The 24616-nt window shown below is 33.7% G+C and overlaps 1 protein-coding gene across 10 annotated transcripts in view; it reads left to right on the top strand.

Annotated features, from left to right (window-relative positions):
- Window positions 1–24616, top strand: part of LOC309627547 (bifunctional heparan sulfate N-deacetylase/N-sulfotransferase 4) — an 865109-nt gene that overhangs the window by 719916 nt on the left and 120577 nt on the right. For 9 of the 10 annotated variants that reach the window (XM_082389627.1, XM_082389626.1, XM_082389624.1 and 6 more), the window contains 2 exons: window positions 3222–3309; window positions 11160–11314. In XM_082389627.1, the coding sequence (XP_082245753.1) occupies window positions 3222–3309; window positions 11160–11314 (243 nt within the window). The remainder of the gene's footprint in view (window positions 1–3221; window positions 3310–11159; window positions 11315–24616) is intronic. The other variant, XM_082389625.1, reaches the window with a different exon arrangement.

Genomic DNA, 24616 nt, shown 5'->3' with positions numbered 1-24616 from the left:
AGACATGGAACCTTTCTTTCTTTGAATTTTGAAACTCAAAGAACATTCAGTTACAATGAAGTAGGAAAGCTTGAATCCTTTAGAATTTGCTTCTTTTTATCCATTTGTTTTGTTTTTACTTACAGAAATTGTCATTTTACTCCCACATTAATCAAGACTACATGTTGGGAGGCTGTGACTAGACAACTCTACTTCTTTTAACAATGGAAAGGTCTGTCAAATTCTTCATATAGCTAATTAGCGCCAGTGGAAGAAAATCCATATGCCCTCGCCTCTGTGAGCTTGTCTTACTAGGCGACTTACAATAGAAGATTATAAAACATCCATATTATGAATGTGCTCATGAAATGCAAGATCCTATCTATATCATTTAATGGTATGGTCCATGAGCCATTTTTATCATGTTACCATCAGAAAAATGTTAGGTATAAAAATAAATGAAACTAATTCAATTGACAGCTGTGCATTAATATATGCTCCTATCACATTTTAAATGCCTTCCACATATACGAAACTATATTTAGCAACATGGCATGTGTAAAAATGAGTAAGGTTTGATCAACCTTCAGGTACTTTTAGACTAAAAGGAGAAATAAAATACAAAGTTATATAGTAAAGTGGAAAATGATGCAAGTCTTAAGAAAAACAATTTAGGAACTTACTTGGGAGATGAGAAAAGGAAAAGCTTTAAGGCATCAGGGAAGGCTTCATGCAAAAAGGTGGCATTTGGGCAGATCTTTAAAAATGGGTTGGGACTGGAAAATGTGATTGGGAACAGCTGGACACTTTCCAGGCCCCCCCCCCCACAAAAAAAAAACAGAGGAAAAACATGGAGAAATGTAGGAGGTGGGGAATAGTGCAGAGGACAGGGTGATTTGGGGAAATACCAATGCAGGTAGCTTAATATGGAAATATGAAGGCACCATTTATACCTAATTGGCAGGAAGAGAATGACATATTAAGTGATCATTAACAGCATTTATCAAGCTCTTACTATGTACCAGGCACTTAGCTAAGTACTTTGTATGCCTTATACAATGTAGTCTTCACAATAATAGTGTGAAACAAGTGTTAAGCATGATCCCATTTCACAGAGAAGGGAAAAGATGTGAGAAGTGAAATGACCGACCAAGCTGAGTCATTAAGTGAATGTCTTGCCTGACCTCAAGGGTAAAGTGCATTTACTGCTTCTAGGATGTTAGCATGACTGAAGAGTGTAGAATAGAATAGAGGAAGGTGGGAATACGGTTAGCAGTCTACAGTGTTTTAAAGCCCAAGAGAAAGACATGAAGGCCTGCCTAAAGTGGTAGCAAGCTGATTGGGAAAAAATAGATTGTTTGATCTTTTTAAAATGGCCCCTTAGAAAGCATCAAGTGTAGGCCCACTTCCCCAGTCTAAATTAAATCCCTTATTGCATCTATCACAACATGCTCTAGATTTGTTTTGTAGCATTTATTATGATTTGTAATTACACATTTGTGGGACCCTCTATTTAATATCTCTCTCCCTCTCAGTAAAGCCCAAGGTTACAGAGACTATGCTTGCCAAACCCAACACTGTATCCACCTACAAGAAATAGTTACTGAATTTAAGAATGGATGGTAGATAAATAAATGTGGAATAAAGAATGACTTCAAGACCCCAGAGTTAGAAAATTGAGTGGATGTGGTTGGAGCAGTGAGGAGAACAGGGAAAGGAAGAATTAAAAACAAAACAAAACAAAACTATTTCAATATATGAAAGCTTAGGGATTGTGCACTGAATATAACAAGAGTGCCAGAAAAAGGAACTCCCTAAGAAAAAAAGATGCATGATGGTTTTATTTTTTTAATTTTAAAGCTATATTCTACAGTCTTTACCAATAAGCTCAACTAGTCAATAAATTTATTTATTTTTAACCCTACTCTCTTTTTAGTATCTAGTTTGCTTTTTTATGAGAACTTTTTTGAACATTTTATATAACTGAGTCAAACTAGTAGGTCTATTTTTTCCTTTTTCTATTTAATTGATAATGTTTAAATAAGTTAGCCAGGATTACATGCAGTATAACTGTAATCTTGGATAACCAGAAACTATATAGTTTATCAACCTTTTAATTATTTGGTTATTTCTTTCTTTTTCTTTTTTTTTTTTTTTACAAATTTGCAGGAGAGCCCTCTTAACTCTGGGGAAATAAAAAGTTAGGTTCACTAATTTTTGAAGCAAATGCTTAGCCACCATAACTAATGCTCAAAAGAAATTGTCTAAACCTTTGGCTCTTTATTTACCTTAAAAGATGGACAGTAGTAACAAAAATCAGTCTTAGTAATATCTCTAATTTGAAATGAGTTTCTCATTTCCATCAAAACAAAATAAGTCCCCTTTCAAAAATCCATTTAAAAAAATGAAAAACGCATTCCAAATCAATAAGCAAACTAAAAAGCCCAAGGATATGAGAGTTCTGAATTAAACTACATATGTCGACATAGGAATAATAGCAGTGGAAGGATTGGCAGAAAATTTAGAGGACTAAGTCTTACTCAAAGATTATTATCAGTATGTTCTTATCCTGTCTACAAACAAGGAATTAACATAGAATAATTCCAAAAGGAGAAATTAGGAAATTTTTTGCAATGTTTAGAGAATATTTCTCTATGGAATTACCAATTTCCTACCTGTCCTTTCCTTGTTCATTTGTAATTATCATCCTATAAAATATAAAAATTGCTGTTTAGTTTGTAAAGTAAAAATCCAAGCTTTCAACTCAATAATTATGCCTTAAAAATGATAGGAGAGGTTGCACAGTTAAATAAAATACTCAGTTGCTACTCAAACAAAAGTTAACTTCTTATCCTTTACCAACAAATCCAGGACCTGTCTACATCCAACAATTCTGAAAATTTTTCCCCAAGGAAAAGAAGTGTGATAATCTGAAATTCAAGAAATGTCTCACACAGAAATGAAAAAAGGATTTCAGTGCTGTGTGGTTAGAGAATTGCCTCTCAGCCGCTTATAATATGCTTAGGACTTAACTGCTTCATAATTCGTAACCTTCAATAAAAATAATAACAATAGTGATTATAATACCTGAAATATGAATAGGACATACCAATAGCCATCAAAAACCCAAAAAGCAGTAAAGCCCAATTTTGTTTCACTCATGCATACACTTTTGAAAAAGAGGCATACCAAATCTTCATATTTATTTTTCTAAAATCATGTTAATTTCTTATTTATTTCAGGCATTACTAGAGACTCAAAATTTACTGCGCACTCAGGTTGCAAATTTTACCTTCAACCTTGGATTTTCAGGGAAGTTTTACCACACAGGTAAGAAGGAGCTTTGTGTTCTCAGGCAGCTACATATAAATAGGAGAGAGGATTTTTAATGTTTCTTAAGTAGGAGAAATAGAATATCCAGGCTGATTATGGGAAAAACTTGGGTGCATTATGAGTAGCCAAATCCAAAATCAATGAACTTGTTTACTTTTTCAAATACTGTTAGAATCAAGAGCAAAAGAGGAAGAGAACTGACTTTGTCAACTCAGTAAAAGAAACTATAGCCATTGTTCTAAGTGTGTCTATGCATCTTGTGTCAGCACAGTCTAAGTAGGAAGCGTAGTGACGACGATGATGATGATGATAATGACGTAATAATGATAATAATAATAATGGACAGTGTTTCTAAATTGTAGGACAATCCAGGTGACATTTTTGTATGTATTATTTTCCTTTTGAAAACATCTAGTGATAAGAGAGGAATTTTATAGCCTCAAAGAAATTTAATAGATTTTGAGTCATCTTGCTTAATTTACCTTCCCTTGCAGGATTTTCCTTAAAAATATTACAGTGATTTGGCCCAACATGCATTAATACCATCACAATCAGGTTTATATTTCTTTCCATGTCTATCTAGTCACAGTTGCACTTCTGTTCAGTCTCAGCCTCTCGACAGATTCTCAAAATGTGAACGGTGTTCATGCACTACTCCATGTTCTGGTATTTCTCACCTCTTTACCCATCTTTACCTCCAGAATTTGACCCTTATTTTCTGAATAGCAACATTATAATGTCAGGCACTAGTATAGAGAAAACTATGTGCATAAAAGTGATTGTCGGATAGTAATAACAAAAATGGCACAAAATGGTGTCTTAGCCTGTATTAGGGCAATACCTACTATCTGCTTCTATTTCTGCATCTCTGGTGAAAGCTAAATGCTTCGTTTAGGACTCTGCATTGTTCTTACTTCACAGTATCTTAGTGAAAACATTTCATAGTATTCTCTATGAATGCATGCAGTTTAGTGACTCATCAAAAATATCCCATGCAAAGGTAGTCTTTCATTATCATATATGTAGTTCATTTACCCAAAGAGGCTTTTTAACGTTTACCCAAAGAAGCTCAGCATGGTTTATTAGAATATTGAAGTAGCAATTTCTTATTGGCTTTTCTTTAATGCTTTTTTCCTCCTGCTCTGAAACATGTAAATCTGTTTAAAGTAATAGAAGGAAAAGTTGTATTTAGACCAGTTGATAAATCAAATCATTGCATATTTTAAAAGGACATTTTGCAGAGAAAGATTTGGGTCATCACATCTGCACAGGCAAAGCAATTCTAGCTTACAATTTTGAAAATAGACATGGTGTTGTAAATCCTTTTCAAAAGCCCCCTCAGGAAATGAGTTCAGACCTAAGAATCACCGACTATGAAGTTATAAAGCAGATAGCTCTAAAGGCTGTATCTACTCATGCTGGGGAAAAAAATAAGGGATTATTTGGAGTTCACACACAAACAGTACTATTTTGTCTTAAATAGCTGTATAGGGTAAGTAAAGCCATTCTTTTGGCTGAAATATATCTGGATAACAGCCTCAGCTTTTATATACTTTTCATATTCAGACCTATTAAATCTGCCAGACATTTGCAGAGTTAATGTTCATAGCAGGTTATAACACTTCCCATTTCTTTTTTATAATCCCGAGCATGTACACACTACACATCGACTACGAAATGAACAACACACTAGTAAATATCACAGGGACGGTTGTTGGAGGAAGGTACCAAACAACAATAACAAAAAAAAGGTATTATAATTATATCTCTTAAATGGACCTTATTGACTATTTATGTTGGTACTAACCTAATAAAAATACTGGAAGAAACACTATCCTGTTATGCTGTGGGATAACTCACCTTAGAGACTAAGCAATATATATATATAAATTTGTGAGTCCTGGAAGTTTAATTACCTTCACATAAATATGAAACTTTATTTGATTTGCTACTTTATGTGTAGAATCATTGAAATGCATCCATGACGTTTTTCAAGGGTGCAGTCGTACTATATTAAGTACTTATTTATTCACTCGGGGATATCAAGGCTTCTTCCAGAGTGGAGTTAAACACTGATGATATTCACTATGGGGAGGGCATGCCTCTCGCCTTTCTAGTCACATTCCTATATGGAGGTTTAACTATCGGGAGCTTAACAAATCAGAAAAGTGTTTTCCTCACCTATGCACTTGACTGTGATGCGTAACCATGAGAAGATGGCCTTGTCATAATGAGTGTCCCAGAACTCTCCCGGGATGATCTGATTTCCCAATGCATGAAGACACTGATTGATGAGCCTCCTTGTTTTGAAGACATTTAATCACCTATGCCCACTGTAATAATGATAGATTCTGCCTTCTCAGACTGCTTCACTTATCTGTATTTTCCATGTACTCTTTCCTGTTCAGTTTCTCTGTCCTTCACATGCTAAAAACAATCTCACCCAAAAAGGACATATCGCTAAGCCTTCCCTAAAAGTCAGTCACTCATGGGTGCCAAATTGAAAGGGGAAGGACATACTGTTGATTAAAAGTAAAAAAATAAAAGCATGGAGTTCAGAGTAAAATATTTTAGTCTGGAAATATTTAAAGCATGACTGGAATTGCACAATGAAAACTCAGTTGAAAAATGGAGACATTACAGGATTAAGATGCCTTGTAGGAATGGAAGGCTACAAATATTTTTTGTAGACATGATTTCTGGTGGCAGTCATTGCCATTCTCTGTAACTAATAATGAATTGAATATGAATCAATTACCTCATATAATATTTACAAATTGGATAAATACTGGTCTTTTCTATAAGAGGTCATTTTTATATAAAGAAAAGAGATCTTTATATAAAACTATTAACTTTTAAACATGAAAGTAAAAAACAGTGTCACATTTATTCTCTTTTGTTTGCTTTTGCTTTTCTGTACAAGGTATTGGCTCAAAGACTAGACACTGGAAACGGCCTGCTTTTGTTTAAATCTAGTTTCTGACATTTCGCTAGCTATGTGAACATAAACAGATCACTTTTCTGTACCTCAATTTCCACATCTCCAAAATGGGAATAATAATATCTCTCTTATCTAGAACAGTGCATAGCATGTCATGCTATGTAAGTGTCTATTATTATTATTACTTTTTAAAGCATTTTTAAGAATCAAATATTATTTTAAAATATTGAATTATTCCCCAGGCTTTATTTTCCAGTTTTGGAAATACAGATAGCTTGAAATCAATTTTCATCATCAAATGATTCTTTTCATTTAGTATACTATTTAAAATGAGTTTATACTATACCTACTTATATGGAACTGTGCCAGGTACAGTGTACAAAGAAAATTAGAAATCTCTTCTTGCAATTTAGGAATTACAATATTTCATATATAATAGCAAATATAAGACAAACATTTGTACAAAATTGATAATGCAGACAATGGAATTGTATGTATCTGATTTTTTTTTACAAGTAAATACAAAAGAAGTTTATTTCATTTTTAAATTTCTTCAAAAGTTAACATACAGTTTAAAACAAAAATGATAACAATGTATTGTGAGATCTATAATACATGTAGAAGTTTTATAGTTTTAGCTTCTATTTCTAGTTTTCAGCACCTATTCTAGGTCCTTTGCTTTATAGCACTATAAGTTTTTAAAAATCCATCAATTTCTTTTAAAAAGCTTCCTAAGATTTTGAATCTACAGATTTATTTTAGAATCTGAATCCATAGATAATTCAGGGAAAATTGATCTAGCCACAAAATTGAGTTTTTTGATCCATGAACACGCATATCTCTCTATTTATTTAGGGCTTTAAAAATTTGTCTCAGAAATAGTAAGGTAGTTTTTATTGTAGAGGTCTTAGACATTTTTCTTAAATTTATGGGTATTTTGCGTTTTTTGATACTATTATGAATGGCGTTTTTGAGTTTTATTTTGCAATTGTTCACTGTCCTAGTATACAGAATAGCAAACAGTTTTTTAAATATTAACCTTGTAGTCTTCCTATATTCACCTATTAGTTATAATAGTTTTTATTATAGATTCTTTAGGATTTCAATATGCACAATCATGTCATCTGCGAATAAAGTAAGTTTTACTTTTTCCTTTCACATCTGTAGGCCTTTTATTATCTTTTTATTGAGTTGGCAAGGATCTCCATTACAACACTGAATGAAAGTGATGAGATCACACATCCTTGCCTTGTCCCCAGTATTAGGTGGAAAACATTTAGTTTGGCATTAAATATAGCATTAGCTGTAGATTATTTTTTTGTAGATGCCTTTTATTGGGTTGAGGAAGTTATATCTACTCTTAGTTTGCTGAGGAACTTTAAAAATATGTGTGCACGGTTGTTGAATTTCTCCAGTACTTTTTCTGCATCTATCAGGATGGTTATAGAGTTTTTCTCCTTGATACGATGTATTGCATTCATTTACGTATCTGATTTTAATGTCACAACTGTGCCTTATGGAAACTAACCTATAGCCCAAATCTTGCTAAAATTATTCTTATTTTGGCAGACTTAAAAACTTCTAGAAGCACGCTATTATCTCATAACACAGATCCTCCAAGAGCGGAAACAAAGAAATGAGTGCATAAATATTTTACTTCTGAATTAAAATACTTTTATCCTCTGGGAATCAGTAAAGTAAAATGACATAACATTTAAATGAGAACAAAAAATGCCATATTTTTAATTAACAATGATGTAGATTTGAATCTAGATCAGGTTAGAAGTGAAAGGCTCAATTTGAATATAGACACCTTAATGTACTAGAACTTGTGCTAAATATAGTCATGTATGAACTGTAAATTATATTCTCAAGTGTAATTTAATCATAAATTAGGTATAAAAAATTAAGTGTATACAAGGAGTCAAAAATTTAATATTTTAATTTAGCTAGATTTGAAAATATTTGAAATTCTTCTTTGGTCCCTCAGCATGACTTGATATCACATTTTTCATTAAGCAATTTCTAGGGTCATGAGCTAGGCTTATGTGGCTTTGAATTATATGACCTGTATAAAATAAGAGAAAGGCTGATGGGGAATTAATCCAAGGAGTAAAAAAAAGAGGTTTTAAATATCACTCTTAACCTTGTGGGGAGTACTTATAAATTAACACACTCTCTGGTATAAAAATCACCAAGATTTTAGGATCAGTTATACATCTGTTTATATCAATAGTCGGCAAAATTTTCTTTAAATTGAGTAATTGACCTCTTTCTTGGTCAAGTATGCGTTATGTGCTTCCTGTCTCTTCCAATAACAATCTGTGGAGTTTAAAGTGAATGGAAGCATTTCTCAAACTTTCTATATTCAAAGCACAACAGAACTGTGGGAGAACGATCAATTCATTCATCTCATGTGACATAAAGTAGCTCTTTCTAATCTATGCCTTAGTCTGCTAAATTATGACCATGAGAGACACTTGGTCTATGGCATAAACATTTTATATTTAAAATCTATCTGAGGAAGTGACAAACTTCTCTTCATTTGGATTTCAATATTTGAAATTCTCAATATATTAACAAAAGCCAATGAATTGTAGGTCTATATTACTAACAGTTTTGGCTCAAGTTAACAAAAATTAAGAATTTTTGTCTGCTTATCTAATTCATAGAACTTTATCACATTCAGAAGTCCTATTTCTTTACCCTTTATATATTTATATAGTAGCAACTGTTATAGCAGTAACAGTGCCAAAATACTAACTAAACTTGGTGGTCCTTACACCTTTTGAGAATTATGGATTATGGAATATATACCAAGAATATTGCATATACATAAATACACACAGAAATTGACATGCACTTAAGCAGACATATGAAGGCTCTAAAATTCACTGGCTATATATATTAAGACTGAATTAAATTATTCCCTTATTTACTCTCCTGGGGAAGTGGCATGATACAATGCATATTAAAGGGATCCAAGAATTTAATAATATAGGCAGGCAATATTTTTCATAATGTGTGAAAATATGTAAATTTATTTATTTATTTATTTTTTAAATTCACCAGTTTGTTTTTTTGTTTGTTTTTTAAATTAATTAATTAATTAATTAATTTATGGCTGTGTTGGGTCTTCGTTTCTGTGCGAGGGCTTTCTCTAGTTGTGGCAAGTGGGGGCCACTCTTCATCGCGGTGTGCGGGCCCCTCACTATCGCGGCCTCTCTTGTTGCGGAGCACAGGCTCCAGACGCGCAGGCTCAGTAGTTGTGGCTCACGGGCCTAGTTGCTCCGCGGCATGTGGGATCTTCCCAGACCAGGGCTCGAACCCGTGTCCCCTGCATTGGCAGGCAGATTCTCAACCACTGCGCCAACAGGGAAGCCCGAAAATATATAAATTTAGGACACCACAGGTATAGACCAGTAGATACTATTTTTAAGAAGAAAGTGATCCTAATATTTATGAATGCTAACTATCTGCAATTCACAATGTTAAGTGCTTTAATAAATTGATCTCCTTGACTCTTCACAAGAGCCTATGAGATAGATATTCATTTCCCCATTTTTAAACCAGGAAACCAAGACTCAAAGAAGTTAACTTATACAAGATCACATAGCCAAATATATGCTTTAACAAATATATGCGTTAACCATTTCATGGCACTACTTCATGATTCATGCAGTCTTTACTATAGGGCACTCAAATGGAATATTTAAAGAAGAGTCTTTTAAAAAATTTCCGTAATACTTATTTAAGGATATAAAACACCTATAAAACATACTCCAATTAAAAAAAAAATAATCCAAATAAATATACCACACACTGTAAGCCAGGATTTGTTACTTTACTTATTAAGTATCTAGAGAGCACATAGGAATCAATTCTTATATTATTGATTCAGATTATTTTAAAATAGGACTGAATGTTGTAAAATTGTACAAAAGCTATGAATTCATACAGTGAAAATGTTCTTGGATAGCCTGCAACATTTCCTTGGAACTAAGTTGCTGATGCTGTTTTTCCTTCCTTTCTTTAATTTTTTTTCACTTGTGGGATGACAGATACTTTTTTCTATGCATTGGGCATTGTTAGCAAATTTTCCTAATAGAGGTTGAGAAATTAATATTAGTTTTAAATTCTCGTCAAGTTTCTATTGTGTTAATAGATTTATTGTTTACATTTTATAAAATATTTATTTCAAAATGAGATATGTTTGTTCATAACGGTAAGTTTAAAATGTTAGGACACAAACGTATTTATACAGTAAGACCTCAACTTTTAAAAAAATAAGTAGAAAAGGATTTAATGAAAGATACCAAAACGTTTCCACTGGGTATGTTCTGGAAGATGATTTTTTGTTTTGTTTTGTTTTTTGTTTTTGAGTTTTATGTATCACTTGTCTATCCTTCTCACATTTCTTCAGTAAGCACATATTATTTTATAATCAAAAAAATTAACAAACTTCATCAATTAAATTTAAAGATTTTTCAGCTCAATATTAGACTTATATGCAGAAATATTTTTAAGAGTAAAAAGAATAATCACCTTTGACTATGCTTCCCCTATGTATGCAACAAAGGAGAGAATTAAGAGTTAATGAATTTAAAACAAAAATAAATTGACTAAAACTCGGTCTTTTTTTTTTATTACCACCATATGCTAGCTATTCTAAACAATGTCAGTGATAAAATTCCCCTAAGTTCTAAATCTAAACAACTATCTGCACTTACCCCCCCCCCCACCCCCATTGCCTCTGGTGGAATTTAGGCTACGGTCATTTCTCTTTTATTAGAACAACACAAAATCGGATTTATGTATCAGTAGCAAGAAGAATAACAAAAATATGACAAGCATAACCTTTAGCTAATATAGAATTTTCACTTAAGCCATTTTATATGCTGTACAGGGACTGAAGAGGAGGATGAAGGAGATGACCTTTTACTTCGTTCTGTGGATGAGTTCTGGTGGTTTCCTCACATGTGGAGCCACATGCAGCCGCATCTCTTCCACAATGAGTCATCTTTAGTGGAGCAGATGATTCTCAACAAGGAATTTGCACTGGTGAGCACAATTTATTGCAGAATTTTTCAAACTATGAGTTGTGATATATTGTAAAATCAATTTATTGGATTTAATCCAATAGAAATATATAGAATGGAACAGAAGATACCAGAGTGCATCACAAGTATTAAGGGTACACATTGCTTTGTATTATTTTGTTTCAGGTATGTGTGTGTATATGTATTGGGTCGTGATGTGCTGTAAAATGTATTTCAAAAGAATTGGTCGTTGACAGAAAGTTACCATCTCCTGATTTATGGAAGGGTTATTCTATGAAGAGGGAAAATAGTACTTTCTCCATTGTATTCCTAGTACATGATAATTGCCGTCTCAAAAAGTATTTGTTGCAAGGGTGAATAAATAGACAGATAAACTGAATCATTAGAACAATGACTCTAGATCAGTGCTTCTCAAACTTTAGCATGTAACTTTTTCACCTAGCAGACTTTTTAAGACACAGATGCTAGGCCCACTCCTGGAGTTTCTGGTTTGGTAGATTGTCCAAGAGGCCTGAGAATTTGCATTTCCAACAAATTCTCAGAGGATGTCCTTGCTGCTGGGACTGCACTTTGAGAACCACTGTTCTGGACTAGCAGTTGGCAAACTGTGGCCTATGGGTCAAATCTGGCCTGCTGCTTGCTTTTTATTGTTCCTGAATTAAGATAGTTTTGTTTGGGGTTTTCTAAATTACGTCTTAAAATGAAAAACAAAGAGTAATATTCTGTGACATAAAAATTATATAAAATTCAAATTTCAATGTCCATAAACAAAGTGTTATTGGAGCAGCTGCTTTTTCACTGCAACAGCAGAGTTGGGTAGTTGCAAAAGAGATTGTATGTCCCACAGAGCCCAAAATATTAACTATCTGGACCTTTACCGAGAAAGTCTGTCCACCCCTGTGCTGGATATCAAGTAAATCATGTATCCTTTTAACAATCTAATGAAAGAAATATTTTCCCCAGAAAAATACTCAGATGCATATTCTCACATCTTCACACAGTGTGGCAGTTGGTCACAAGGGGTATGTGAATTCCCCAAAGACCCTGGGCCCCAGTTAAAAACTCTGTCTTCAAGTTTTCATTTAAAATAAACAGTTCATTTGCACTGTATGATTGCTGATATGTTTAATTTTTTAAAAGCCAAATTGGGAGGCGTAGACCCAAGGCCATATGAGTACAATGGTATTTAATAATGTTATGCCTAGCTATTATGTTAATGGCTCACCCCTCTTTCCATCTCTAAAGCTCCAGGACTGTGTCAAATCTGCACATAGGATCCTTACTAGTAAGTGTGGGAGTATAAAAAGCAGTTAAGATCATTAACTCAATTGCCAGATTTCCTGTGTTTGAATCCTGACCTTCCATCAATGGCTGCTTGATCTTGAACAAAAATTACTTACACTCTGTGTCTCAGTTTCCCCATCTGTAAAAATGAAAATAATCATGACAACTACCTCATAGGACTGTTTTGAGGAAATGTATAATGTGCTTAGAGCAGTGCCTGGAATACAATAAGCATTCAATGGGTGTTAATTAATAAATTATGATATTTCTAAATCCAGACAATTATGTAGTTGTCTTACTTTACAAAAGCCAAATATTTTTCAAAATATGGATTTATAAAAGTTTGATCCTCACTTACTTTTGGGGAATGCCTAAAAATTTTTTACGGCTTCATAACGTTGGAAAATTAAGTAAATATTCCTTTTTCAAAAAAATAAACTTACCTTGAGTAAGCATGCTGAATTCTCTCAGTGCAGTTACCTTGAAAATAGACTGTGTTTACCTTTTGGCTTAAACCTCCCCCCCACCTCATTCCCACTCTGAAGCTTTGCTTTTTAGGCATGTAGATTATATTTCATAATGGTTGATTTCACCTGTTTGTGTAATTTTTTTTTAAAGCCATGCTGAGAGCACTGGGAAAGACTCAGATGTAATTGCTTTGTAATGAAATGTTGAAAGCTATTTAGAGTCCATTCAGAACAATTACATTTGTTTAGTCAGTGGCTAGAAACTAGACTGAAGCCTATAAATATACTTCGTAAGAAAAAAATCTTATTATATGTTGCATAATCAAAATATGATAACTAAAGTGAAGTCCGTTAAACACACATACTGAAATGACATTGTCCTTTTCCTTCTGGTGTCGAGCCCAATAAAACTTCTCAAGATTCTTCAAGCGGTGACATTCAGAACCCCACCTTTAACTGTAAACCTAGGGTGGCAATATGTGTGTTGTTCAAAGAGCCAGGAAATGTATTTCTTTCTTATTAAATTATTATCTTTCCATACCCAGATGACACTTCAAAACCCTCAACAGTATCAAGATGGGATAGGGTAGTGGAAAGCACTGTATTAGCAGGCTAAATTTTATCCCTGACAGCTAGTAACAAGTTCTAATACAGCTGGCAACTCATTTAATATCTTCATGCCTCGGTTTCCTCCCCTGAGATGGTAATGATTCCCTTTTTCACTCTCTAAACTACAGTTTTTAGATAATTAATTTAAATCAACTCATCTGCCAACCAAAAGCACTGGGCCAGATAATCCACTGATCAATTCCAATTCTAAAATTCTGTGATCATTGACATCAGTCCACAAATTTGGAATGGACATCTTGAAATACTCATCTAGCTGCAATCGAAGCAATTATGGGAAGAGATTTTCAAACTAAATGGCCAATTTATACTGAAAAAAATCAAAAGTGTTTAAATCTCTTTTTTATTCCATCCTGACATTCCTCCCTATTCCTTGGTATGACCTTGGCTGGCAGAGGGACTATCAGTGAAAAGCACAGTTGTTCTCACAACATTTACAAAAATGATTCAAATAACATATTAGTAGCTTCATACTGATATTTCAAAAACTGTTAATCAATCGAAATGGTTCCATTTGTAGAATTTCTCCAAATTCTCTCTGGATAGAGTTTATTTTCTGTTGTAATATGTCTAAAAGTCATGAGAAAAACATATTGCAAGGCTGTTTCTTTACTATTTCATTATGTCAGAAGAACTATTATTACTGTACAGCATCATTATTTCTTAATCCATGCACACTTACGTATGCAGTGCGAATGTTTGTGGGTATGGGCAGTTACATGTATGTCTGTGTTTAATCCATGAGCACATGTGTATGCAGTGTGTGTGTTTGTGTGTGCATATATATATATATGTATGCATGTTTAATCCATGAACATATATGCCATGAGTGTGTGTGCATGTGTATGTTTTTATAGAAGGTGTTAATCTAATGATTAGCACAGGCAACCCAGATATGGTCATTGCAAGACACTATACTTATATGGCAGTAGGGTAGGGGGAAATAATTTTGATCCTTTTTTTTTTTTTTTTTTTTTTTTACCAAATCATACTTTTAGTATGATTAGTTTTATTTTAGTGACTTTTTATTGTCACTAAATAAAAACAACACTTCAAAGATGACAACAGAAAAATTAAGGCTAAGGAGAACAAGAATAATCGGCTAATATTAAAATGCTTGATGAAAAAGCTACCAAAAATCATTCCTGGCTTAACCCACATCTCCTTCTCAAACACAGAGAGAATGCCTGTAGCATAAACCTGAATTATTTATTTTTATTTCACAATAGATTTGTGGGGGAAAAGTAAGAAACGGTGGTTTGTTGTTATAAGTTTTGTATATAGCTTCATTAAAATTTCCAAATGAGTGGAGCTTTTCAGTTCACTAATAGTAGCAGACCAAAAATATCCCGAAGGGAAAAAGAGCACTTTCCGTCTTCAGTGGTAGCTTTTCAAAAATGCTGTGAGGTTCTTTTTGACATTTTATCAAACATTTGGAAACCTTATTCATAAGTAAATAAGTAAAGGATTCTTGAAATAAAGGCACAAGTTTTTAAATCTGCTTTTAAAACACTACACGTATTTATGAACTCTATATAACTTTTTTTCATAATAAGACACAATATCCCTGATATGAAAAATTCTGACATTTAAATTGTTCTCATAAAAACCCAAACTGTTCAAAGAGCAACTATGAACAATCTTTGTGTCGTAATGACCTGCACACTAAATCAGCTATGTAGAGATTTCAATTAAAAAATAAAGGAGTATGATAGTGGAATTAATGGCACAATGAAATAAAACAGAGGGAGAGCTGCCTTTCAATAGCTGCTAAGCCTCTGTGTTTCCTAAATGATGCAGTATGTAGCCTTATGCTGTACATCAAATACCAGATGTCAAAAAACCCTGATAATTACAACTAATAACGTATTTCAATGGTAGGAAATGTAGAGAAGGTAATAATATTTAATCAAAAGTAAAACTGAACAAATATTGATTTGATGAAAGTTTACTATGGAGCAAATAGTGTATTTTGGAGGTTCAATGATGTATAAGGTAGTCTGTACACTCAACAGAGTGGACATTTACATGAACATGGATTTAGATAAAATATAAAGAAGCAAAGCATCCAGGCAAAGAAAAGTTTAAAACATTTTCAGCAATTGTATGAGTTCTTGAGGGATCCTTCAGAATACACACCCTTGTGGTACAAATATCCATGTAAAATACTTTGGTAATTGAGTGTATTTGTCATCTATTGCTTCATAACAAATTAGCCCAAGACTTAACAACTTAAAACAACACACACTGATATCTAACAGTTTGTGTAGGTCAGTAAGTTGAATATGACTTAACTGGATCCTGCAGTTCAGGATCTCTTAAAAGACTTCAACCAAGGTGTCAGCTGGGGCAGCAGTCATTTCAAGGCTCAACTAGAGGGTGGACCAGCTCTGAAGCTCACTCACATGGTTGTTGACAAGATTCAGTTCCTCATGGATTGTTAGACTATGGACCTGAGTTTCTCCTCAGTTGTTGCCTGGGTCCACCCTCAGTTCCTCACCACGTGGGCCACTCTAGAGGGCACCTCACAACATGCAGATTGTTTTGGCTCTTTGAAGTTCTTTGAAATTACCATATGAATTGTAGGATCAGCTTATCAATTTCTGCACAATGGCCGGCTGAGATTTTGATAAGGATAGCATTGAATCCACAAATCAATTTGGGAAATATTGTCATCTTAACAACATTAGCTTTTCTGATACATAAACATGGGCTGTTTTTCCATTTATTTAGGTGGTCTTTAATTTCTTCCAACAATATTTTATAATTTTCAGGGTCTATGTTTTGCACTGCTTTTATTAAAAATAATCCTAAGTATTGTATTCTTTTTAATGCTATTGTAAATGGAATTTTTTATTAATTTCATTTTCACATTGTTCATTTTTATGCATAGAAGTACAATTGATTTTTGTATATGGACCTTGTTACCTTCAAATTTGCTGTACTCATTTATTAGTTCTAGAGGTTTTTTTAATGGATTCCTCAGGATAGTCTATATGCAAGATCATGTTATATGTAAACAAAGATAGTTTTACTTCTTCTCCAGTTTGGATACAGTTTATTTCATTTTATTGTCTAATTTTCCTGACTAGAACCTGGAATATAATGTTAAATAGAAATGGTAAGAGCAAATATCCTTGTCTTATTCCTGATCTTAGGAGGGAAGCATCCAGTCCTTCACCATTAAGCATGATCTTAATTGTGGGCTTTTTATAGATACTCATTATCAAGTTGAATTTTCTGTCTATTCCTACTCAGTTGAGTATTTTTATCATAAAAGGCTGTTGGATTTGTCACATGATTTTTTTTTGGGGGGTGTCTATCCAGTTGATTACGCTTTTTTTTTTTCTTTTGTTATTGTTATAGTATATTACATTAATTGATTTTTAGATGTGAAACCAACCTTATGTGTGTGTGATAAATCCCATTGGCCATGGTGTATAATGCTTTTCATATGTTGTTGAATTTAACTGCTAGTGTTTTGTTGAGGGTTTTGCATCTATATTCATAAGGATATTCATCTGTAGTTTTCTTTTATTATGATATCTTTGTCTGGTTGTGGTGTTAAGGTAATAACCAAATATACTGATGCACTTAACAGTGTCCTACATTTCTCTGAGATTCTATTGAATTTTCTTATTTTTTTCCTCTCTGTTCTTCAGACTGCATAATCTCTATAGATCTATCTTTAAGTTCATGGGATCTTTCTTCTGCCAGCTCCAATGTACTGTTGAACCTCTCTAAAAAATTTTTCATTTTAGTAATTGTACTTTTCAATTGCAGGATTTCCACTTGATTCTTTTTTAATAATTTCTGTCTTTTTATTGATATGCTCTATTTGATGAGTCACTGTTATATATTCCTTTACATCTGGAAGTATGGTTTGTTTCAGTTCTTAGAATACATTTGAAATCTTTGTCTACTAAGTCTGGCATCTGGGCCCTTTAAAGGCAGTTTGCATTGCTTATCTTATTGTCCTGTCTATAGGTCACCCTTCCAGTTTCTTTGCATATCTTGTAATTTTCTGCTTAAAACTGGACATTTTAAATAATGTTTGTAGCACTCTTGATATTGATTCCCTCCCCCAGTCTCCAGGGTTTTGTTGTTGTTGTTGTTATTGACTCAGCTGTTTATCTGTTTAGTATATGAGTGGGGAATTGAAGTGGAGACTCTTTCCCCTGCAGTGTGTAGCCTCAACGCTACACCTCAGAGGGAGCACAGTCACTCTGGCATAACAGTATTTTTAGTAAGGTTGCCTTTGCATCTTTTCCTGATGTCTCTATTAAGCTGTCTGCCTGCGGTAGACAGCTAGCCAGGTATAAAAGTTAGCCAGATATGAACCTACAGTAATTACCAACAATATGCTTTATTGTTTTTGACAATGCCCTAGGATGCAAATTGTGCCATAGTCTGAACCACTAAAATGTGGCCCTTTTCACAGTAGTCTTTGAAGCCAGTATATGAGGCTTTTTATGACTCCAGGAGTAACCTGAGCTGTCTCTTTCCCTGATTCTGTCTAGTAAACTTTTGTTTGGTTTATTATCAGCTTGTTGTTAATCTTAATTAAAATAAAAACAACCTCCTCTTAATTGCTTATTATCAAAATCATCATTTGTTTTCAAGAGTGACCTTAGGTTTGAACTTCTTAACTCTCTGTCCCAAAAAAAGTCAGTTCCCTTCGAGAGAACTTAGGAACTCTCTCTTCTTATGATCTGCCTCCTACCCTGGGCAAAATCTCTGCGCCAATGCTCCAGAGCTGAGGGTGGAGATAATGGCCCCCTTCTCACAGAGCAATACCCAGATTTATGATCAGGGTGCTGGGTTGAGATAGTAGCCTCTGGTCCTCTCAGCTTGCCTCTCCTGGCTTAGAACTACCACCCTACAATTCAGCTGGAGCCAAGATAAATCATGGTTCCAGTATTCTTGGTCTGCATCTGGGGTACAGTTTCTGCTCTATGAGTGTGGCTACCTTGAGGAGGAGAGGTACCCCCTGTGTTCTTGGCTGCACCCAACATGGGTAGGGATTTTGCCACTTTAAACTGGAGTAAGTGGGAAAAGGGGTGGGCCATGGCTCAAATGCTACACACTTTCACTGTTCTTACCAATCTTAGTAGATTTCTTGAATAAATATTTCTTTGCTGTATCTTCTCGGTTCATTTTCCAGAGATTTTAAATGCTTGGTTTTTTTTAAAAAATAATTTCTACCAGTTATGGTTGTTTTGCTGGAAAAGGGACCACTGAGCTCCTCACAGTACCATTCCAGATGTCTGAATTCTATCATCATTTCTTTTTTTTTTTTTTAAGCTGGACATAAACTATTTTAAATGAAGGCTCGTGAATATTTTTTCATGCAGTGTCTTGCTGATAGTCTCTTAAAAGACTATAGATATTTCAAATGTATGTCCTTATTAGAGTATTTTCATATTACTGTCCTATTGATATAATAAAAGTTAAAAGTCTAGTTGCAAAATATGTACCCAAGAAGAGCCATTACCCATCTCTGCATATCTCTAAATGAATCATGTTTTGAATTGGAGAATAAAGGAGAACTTTCCAACTATTTTGATTTAATAAAAAATTACTCAGCTTTAACTATAGTTCTAGACAATTTGTTTAGATAGAAGACATCTTTACTATTATATATTTATCACTTGACTTTGAAAAATGAAAGGGCTTTTATCTATCATCATTTCTTGACTAATTTGTTTCAATAGCCTCTTCACTGGTCTCCAGTTCCATTCTTGGCCCTGTTGAGTCTATTCTTATCAAAGCAACTACAATGATCTTGTTAACATGTAATTCAGATTCTGTCACATTTTGTCTCAAAGCCCTTCAGACTACTTTAAAATAGCCCGCAAGGCCCTAGCATCTGGCACCTTATATTGTGTATTATATGCTCCCATCTCATTTTTTAATGAATGATACTTGAAAGTCTCCAGTGTGCCTCCCTTCATGCAGTCCTTGATGATGACTGTTGTTTTTCACAGTTATCACACTTGTGTTGTGCTCCTCCTCCCAGTTTGGTGACTCTGGTTTTGACCCCAAGTTTCTCCTACTCTTGTTACAAGTCACTGCTAACCTAATGTCATCCAGGCTCTGGGGTCCTTGAATTTGGAGGAGCATTTCCTTACCTCCCATTCTCTACACCGTATACACACTCTTAAGAACAAATTAGAAGAGCATGGGTTAAAGAATATTTTAGTGACATCATCTTGTGTTCATTCAAAAGTTATCTTTGCCAGTACCAAAAAGAAGTTGAAGAGAGAGAAGAAAGTACTGCCTTTGTCGCTTTTACCTAAAAGTAAATTGCCTGTGTTCTAGTCTTATCTTCCATTTTCCCTTTTCCTTGCTCCTTAAGGATGGGACCACTTTTATTTTACTTCGTTTTTCATATACTTCATTCTGTGTAATCCACTATCCTAATTCTCCATACCAAAGTTGCCATCCTACTTTTAGATTTAAGCCCTGTGATAGAAATGCAGCTATAATTGCTGGTAATTTCCCCTGATAAGCTAGAATTTCTAGACTGGGTTTTCAAATTAAAACCCACTATATTTTTGGAAACAATTTTTTTGTATCAGTTTTTAATCCTGAAACAGGCAAAATATATTTTTAAGCTTGAAAAAGCATTAAATAATGAAATCAAATATTAATGGCATTTCCTTGGAAGACAGAGCAGTGAAAATTTGCTAAATGTTTAGTAAATGGAATATTTGTATGATCTTGAATATATTTAATTCTACTTATTGGAAACCTATGATGAGCAAAATGGTGTTCGGAAAGAAGAAAATAATAAAATCACAGTGGGATGATTATAGGATACCAGCCAGCAAACTTAAAGCTCATTTATATGAGCATTTAAATGATTTTGTTACTGAATATAGAACGTTTATTTATAGATGGCATTTTCCAACAGTTTAAAAGTATTTCCATATATCCATGTGGTCAGTGGAGATATCCCTTCATCATTATGTCTGTTAATTTTTTCTTTTTATATTATATATGCATATATTTCTCATCTCTTGTTCGAAACTATTGTTCACAGACACAGTTCATCCATTACCATATTCCTTTTCTGTGACAGTATTGAAATATCACAGTCCTTTGTACCTTCCTGTTAATATTCTTGTGTTTTATTTACAATAAAAGTGAATAAAACTTTGTGTGAAAAAATTGCACACCTATAGATTCAACCTTTAATATATGCTATATCAAGATGAAATATTGTGTTACAATAAGTGAGCTATTCATTCGTCACTGAAAATCTTCAGCATTTGAGTGCTTTATTGTTTTAAGCATTTCAGAGAGTAACCTTTTAAAATACATAACTTACCACTTTTAAAATGGTAAATGTGTACTAAGCATCATGACACATTTTTCACGACAGCTAAAGGTTTTCATGTTAATACAAATGATTTTACTGTACTCTCTTCCTGCTGTGCTCTCAGAGTCAGCTGTGATTATGTGGATTATTTGCTCCTAAACTATGTTCATAGAATTTTTGAATTCTTGTGTCTACTTTTTCTAGTTTTCCAGTCTATTGTTTGTAATGTTGGTAGCTTTCTCTTCTAGCCATTGTCATGTTATCTGGGCCTAGTAGCCAGATTCCCATTTCAGTAACATGAAGTGGTCAAACTAGATGACCACTGAAGCCCCTGATATCTGTAAAATTATGTGAATCTGAATTGCCCTGAGCTTGGAAATCAGGTAGAGTAGGCTTCTTAGGTTTGTTGCTAAAGTGATAATGAAAGCTCTCAATTTCACAAATGAAAAAACTGAGCTCATAAGTGACTTGTACCTGGTCACAGAGAACTCACACTCTGCCTCCTGGTTCCTAATTCAGTGCTCTCAATTGCACCATACAACACCCCAAGCAAGAGCTGATGATCTGTGGGAGAACCAGACAGTATCTTCCCAAGGTAAAATGAACCAACTTGTGTGCCCTGTTATGCTAATGGCCTTTTGTTAACCGTAGTCCAGGTAATTTAGGTAATATATGTGACTTCTGCAAAGTTGAATAATAGTTGAAGACCCAGACCTTTCTTCTGTATTGAGAGAAGTAGATGTTATTGTATAAAATTTCAAAGATTAATATGGAAAATTTCGTGTATTAATGGCATAATTATCAATGTATTGTGTAAGAAGTGAAAATATTTTGATTTCCCTTTCAGCTACCCATTGACAGCAGATAGGTATAGGTTTTTGGCCTTTTTACAAGTAGGATGATATTGTTTAATAAAGTTCTTAGCTAGTTTATTCAAGCAGTCACTAAAGTTCTCAATTTCTGTTTTTCACCAAACCTAGGACATGAAGAATAGGATAAACTTTTTGCCTGGAAATTAGGATTGGTTTTTCGTTAGCTATTAATATTCATACTGCTTAGTAATGGATTTAGAGAAAAAAATGGCTTTTCTTGTCATGTGCTGTATCATGGTCAGTCCTTGATTTGCCAGTCTGGTATTGACGGGTAGATAAAAGAATTTCCCTTAGACGGAAAATTTCTACAATACATATTTACCTATTTGATTTTTTTAGCAGAGGGCACCATCGGACACCCTCATCCCCCAAATCCCTATTTTAGCTGCAGCATCTTTTTTCTGTATAGTAGCTATTTTTTTCCTGAACATGTTCAATCTCAAAGGAATAAATGCCACCTACAAAATGCACTTTAATATTGGGCAGCAATAATTGAAGGAAATGAACTATTTATATTACTCAGATGCATTGATATGAATCTACCAAGGTTTGCACCTGTCTGTTCTGGATACCTTGTTATCATTATTTTTAGTAAGTATAAAGTCTTGAAAGTCATTCTTTCTGCTTTATGGTTTTTATGCATTTAAATAATATTTTAAGATTAACTAGAGGAGCTCCAATTCTTTTCAAGTGCTGATACATATAACAATTGCAACAAAGATTTCCCCCTACGAGGTAAGCTGATAACTGCTTAAAGTAGTTATTAATATTTAATTTACTTGCTTTAAGGTAAATAAATATTTCCTCTAAATATTAAGTTATATTTATATAATACAGAGCAATAAACTGTGCACAAAATACAAAAGAAAAATTCATGTTCCTCTGCAGAAAACAAAACCTTAACTATTTTTTATACATAAAAATCTTTTATGACGTGAGTTTACCCTGTGTGTGACACAGCCTAACTGCCCTGAGTATTAAGTTCATGTGTTTAACTTCAGATGTATCTTGGTTCAAATTGCTTCTTTGCCAATTACTAGATGGGTGCCCTTAGCAAATGACTTAAAATTCCAGTGCTTTAATTATCAATGTGTAAACTGGAGATGATAGTTGTTTCTACCACATAGGTTTTTACGAGGTTTAGGTGATGTGTGTACATGTTCATATGTGTATAATGCTTAGCTAAGCGCTTGGCACGTAAGTCTTTCAAAAAGTGTTTGTCGTCATCATCATCATCATGGCTACCATCATTTTTACCGTATTTCTTCAGGAAGCATGTGATCATTCCTTTTGAAATAAGAGGTTGATGATGATTGTAAAACCACCAAGTGACTTTTTCAAGGTAATGTAATATGCAAATTGGGAACAGATACAAGATAGGCTAATTTGCTTTGCAGTCCTCCATCTATCCATCATTCAGTACTGAATGTGGTCACTAATTTTTAGTGATTCAAAGAGACCAATATCTTACCAAACATTCAAGGAAAAAGGAACATTGATGATAAAAGTTGTGTTTTTAAAGAAAATAAGCGAAATATAAAAAAAAAGTTGATCCATGTATATGTGAACTCTTGAATCTTTGAAGTTATTGCTTTCCAATTATGTCCAAAAATTTTCAGATACTTCCTCCAGTGTGAAAAAGTAACTCCCGTCTTTCGTTTGTTCATTTCTTTCTTCTTTCTTCCCTTTCTTTCTCCCTCTTTTCCTTCCTTCCTCTCCTCAGCAGATAATTAATGAATGTGTATTATCTACTAAGCACTTTACTTGACACCAAGGATGCAGAAATGAATGAGATGCTGCTTATTCTTGGGGTTTAACTTCAGTTTAACAAAACAGCATCTTGGGTTTTGGAGAGACAGGTGCAAAGTTTGACCATTTCCTATCCAGTGCTTTTCCATTGCATTTTTTCTGTTAAGCTGTTTTGAGATTGGCGTACATCCAAACTGCCCCATTGTCTAAAATTTGTAGACCCTTCAAAGGAATATTTATATAGAATACCCTAAACATGGCCTAACACTTTTTAAGAAGTGTTGATAGTGAAAATTTTATGCCTAATTATCAATCATTTATTAGATAGCAGTTTTGTGAGTGAATTCTTAGAATGCTTAATAATAGCATAATTAACTTTCACTGACAGATTTTCATTTTATTGCTTCAATGACCAAGCTTGTTTTTAATTAATAAATGATTTTGAGCTAATCAAAAGCCAAGGTTTGCAAGATTTTTAAAAAAATTTAACTCCTGCTCTATTGAGTATACCCTATTCAAATTGGCTAATCCATCAAAAGCAGTAGTTATCACATGTTTTTCATTTTCTTTTCTTTCTTTCTCTTTGTTTTTCAATTTGAAAAATTCAGCTAGATAGTTTCTTTTATGCTTTATCTGTAGGGGCTGAACATTTTCATCATTCTGTGATTACCTCTTCAGAGTCAACACCTCAGTCCCCTGCAGTCACTTCTGCAGTAACCTGAGCAATATGAGAATATGAGAAATTGTTTTCAAACCTGTGGACAGTGGAGAGCGTTAAAGCTGGTTAATAATATAGGAGAACTGAAGGGCTTGAACTGGAGTTGTTTTGAGATGAAAACTGTATTGAAAGTTTGATTTCCAAATATGATGCCACTTTAACATGAAGATAACAACATGGAAATATAATATTTGGTATGACATGTCTACAGAAAAATATAGTAATTTAACCATCTTTATAGGCAGTTACTTAAGTCATCATA

This window comes from Balaenoptera borealis, assembly GCF_965194805.1.
Source record: "Balaenoptera borealis genome assembly, chromosome: 4".
NCBI lineage: Eukaryota > Metazoa > Chordata > Mammalia > Artiodactyla > Balaenopteridae > Balaenoptera > Balaenoptera borealis.
The sequence above is the reverse complement of the archived record's forward strand: the minus strand, read 5'-3'. Positions and strand labels throughout refer to the sequence as shown.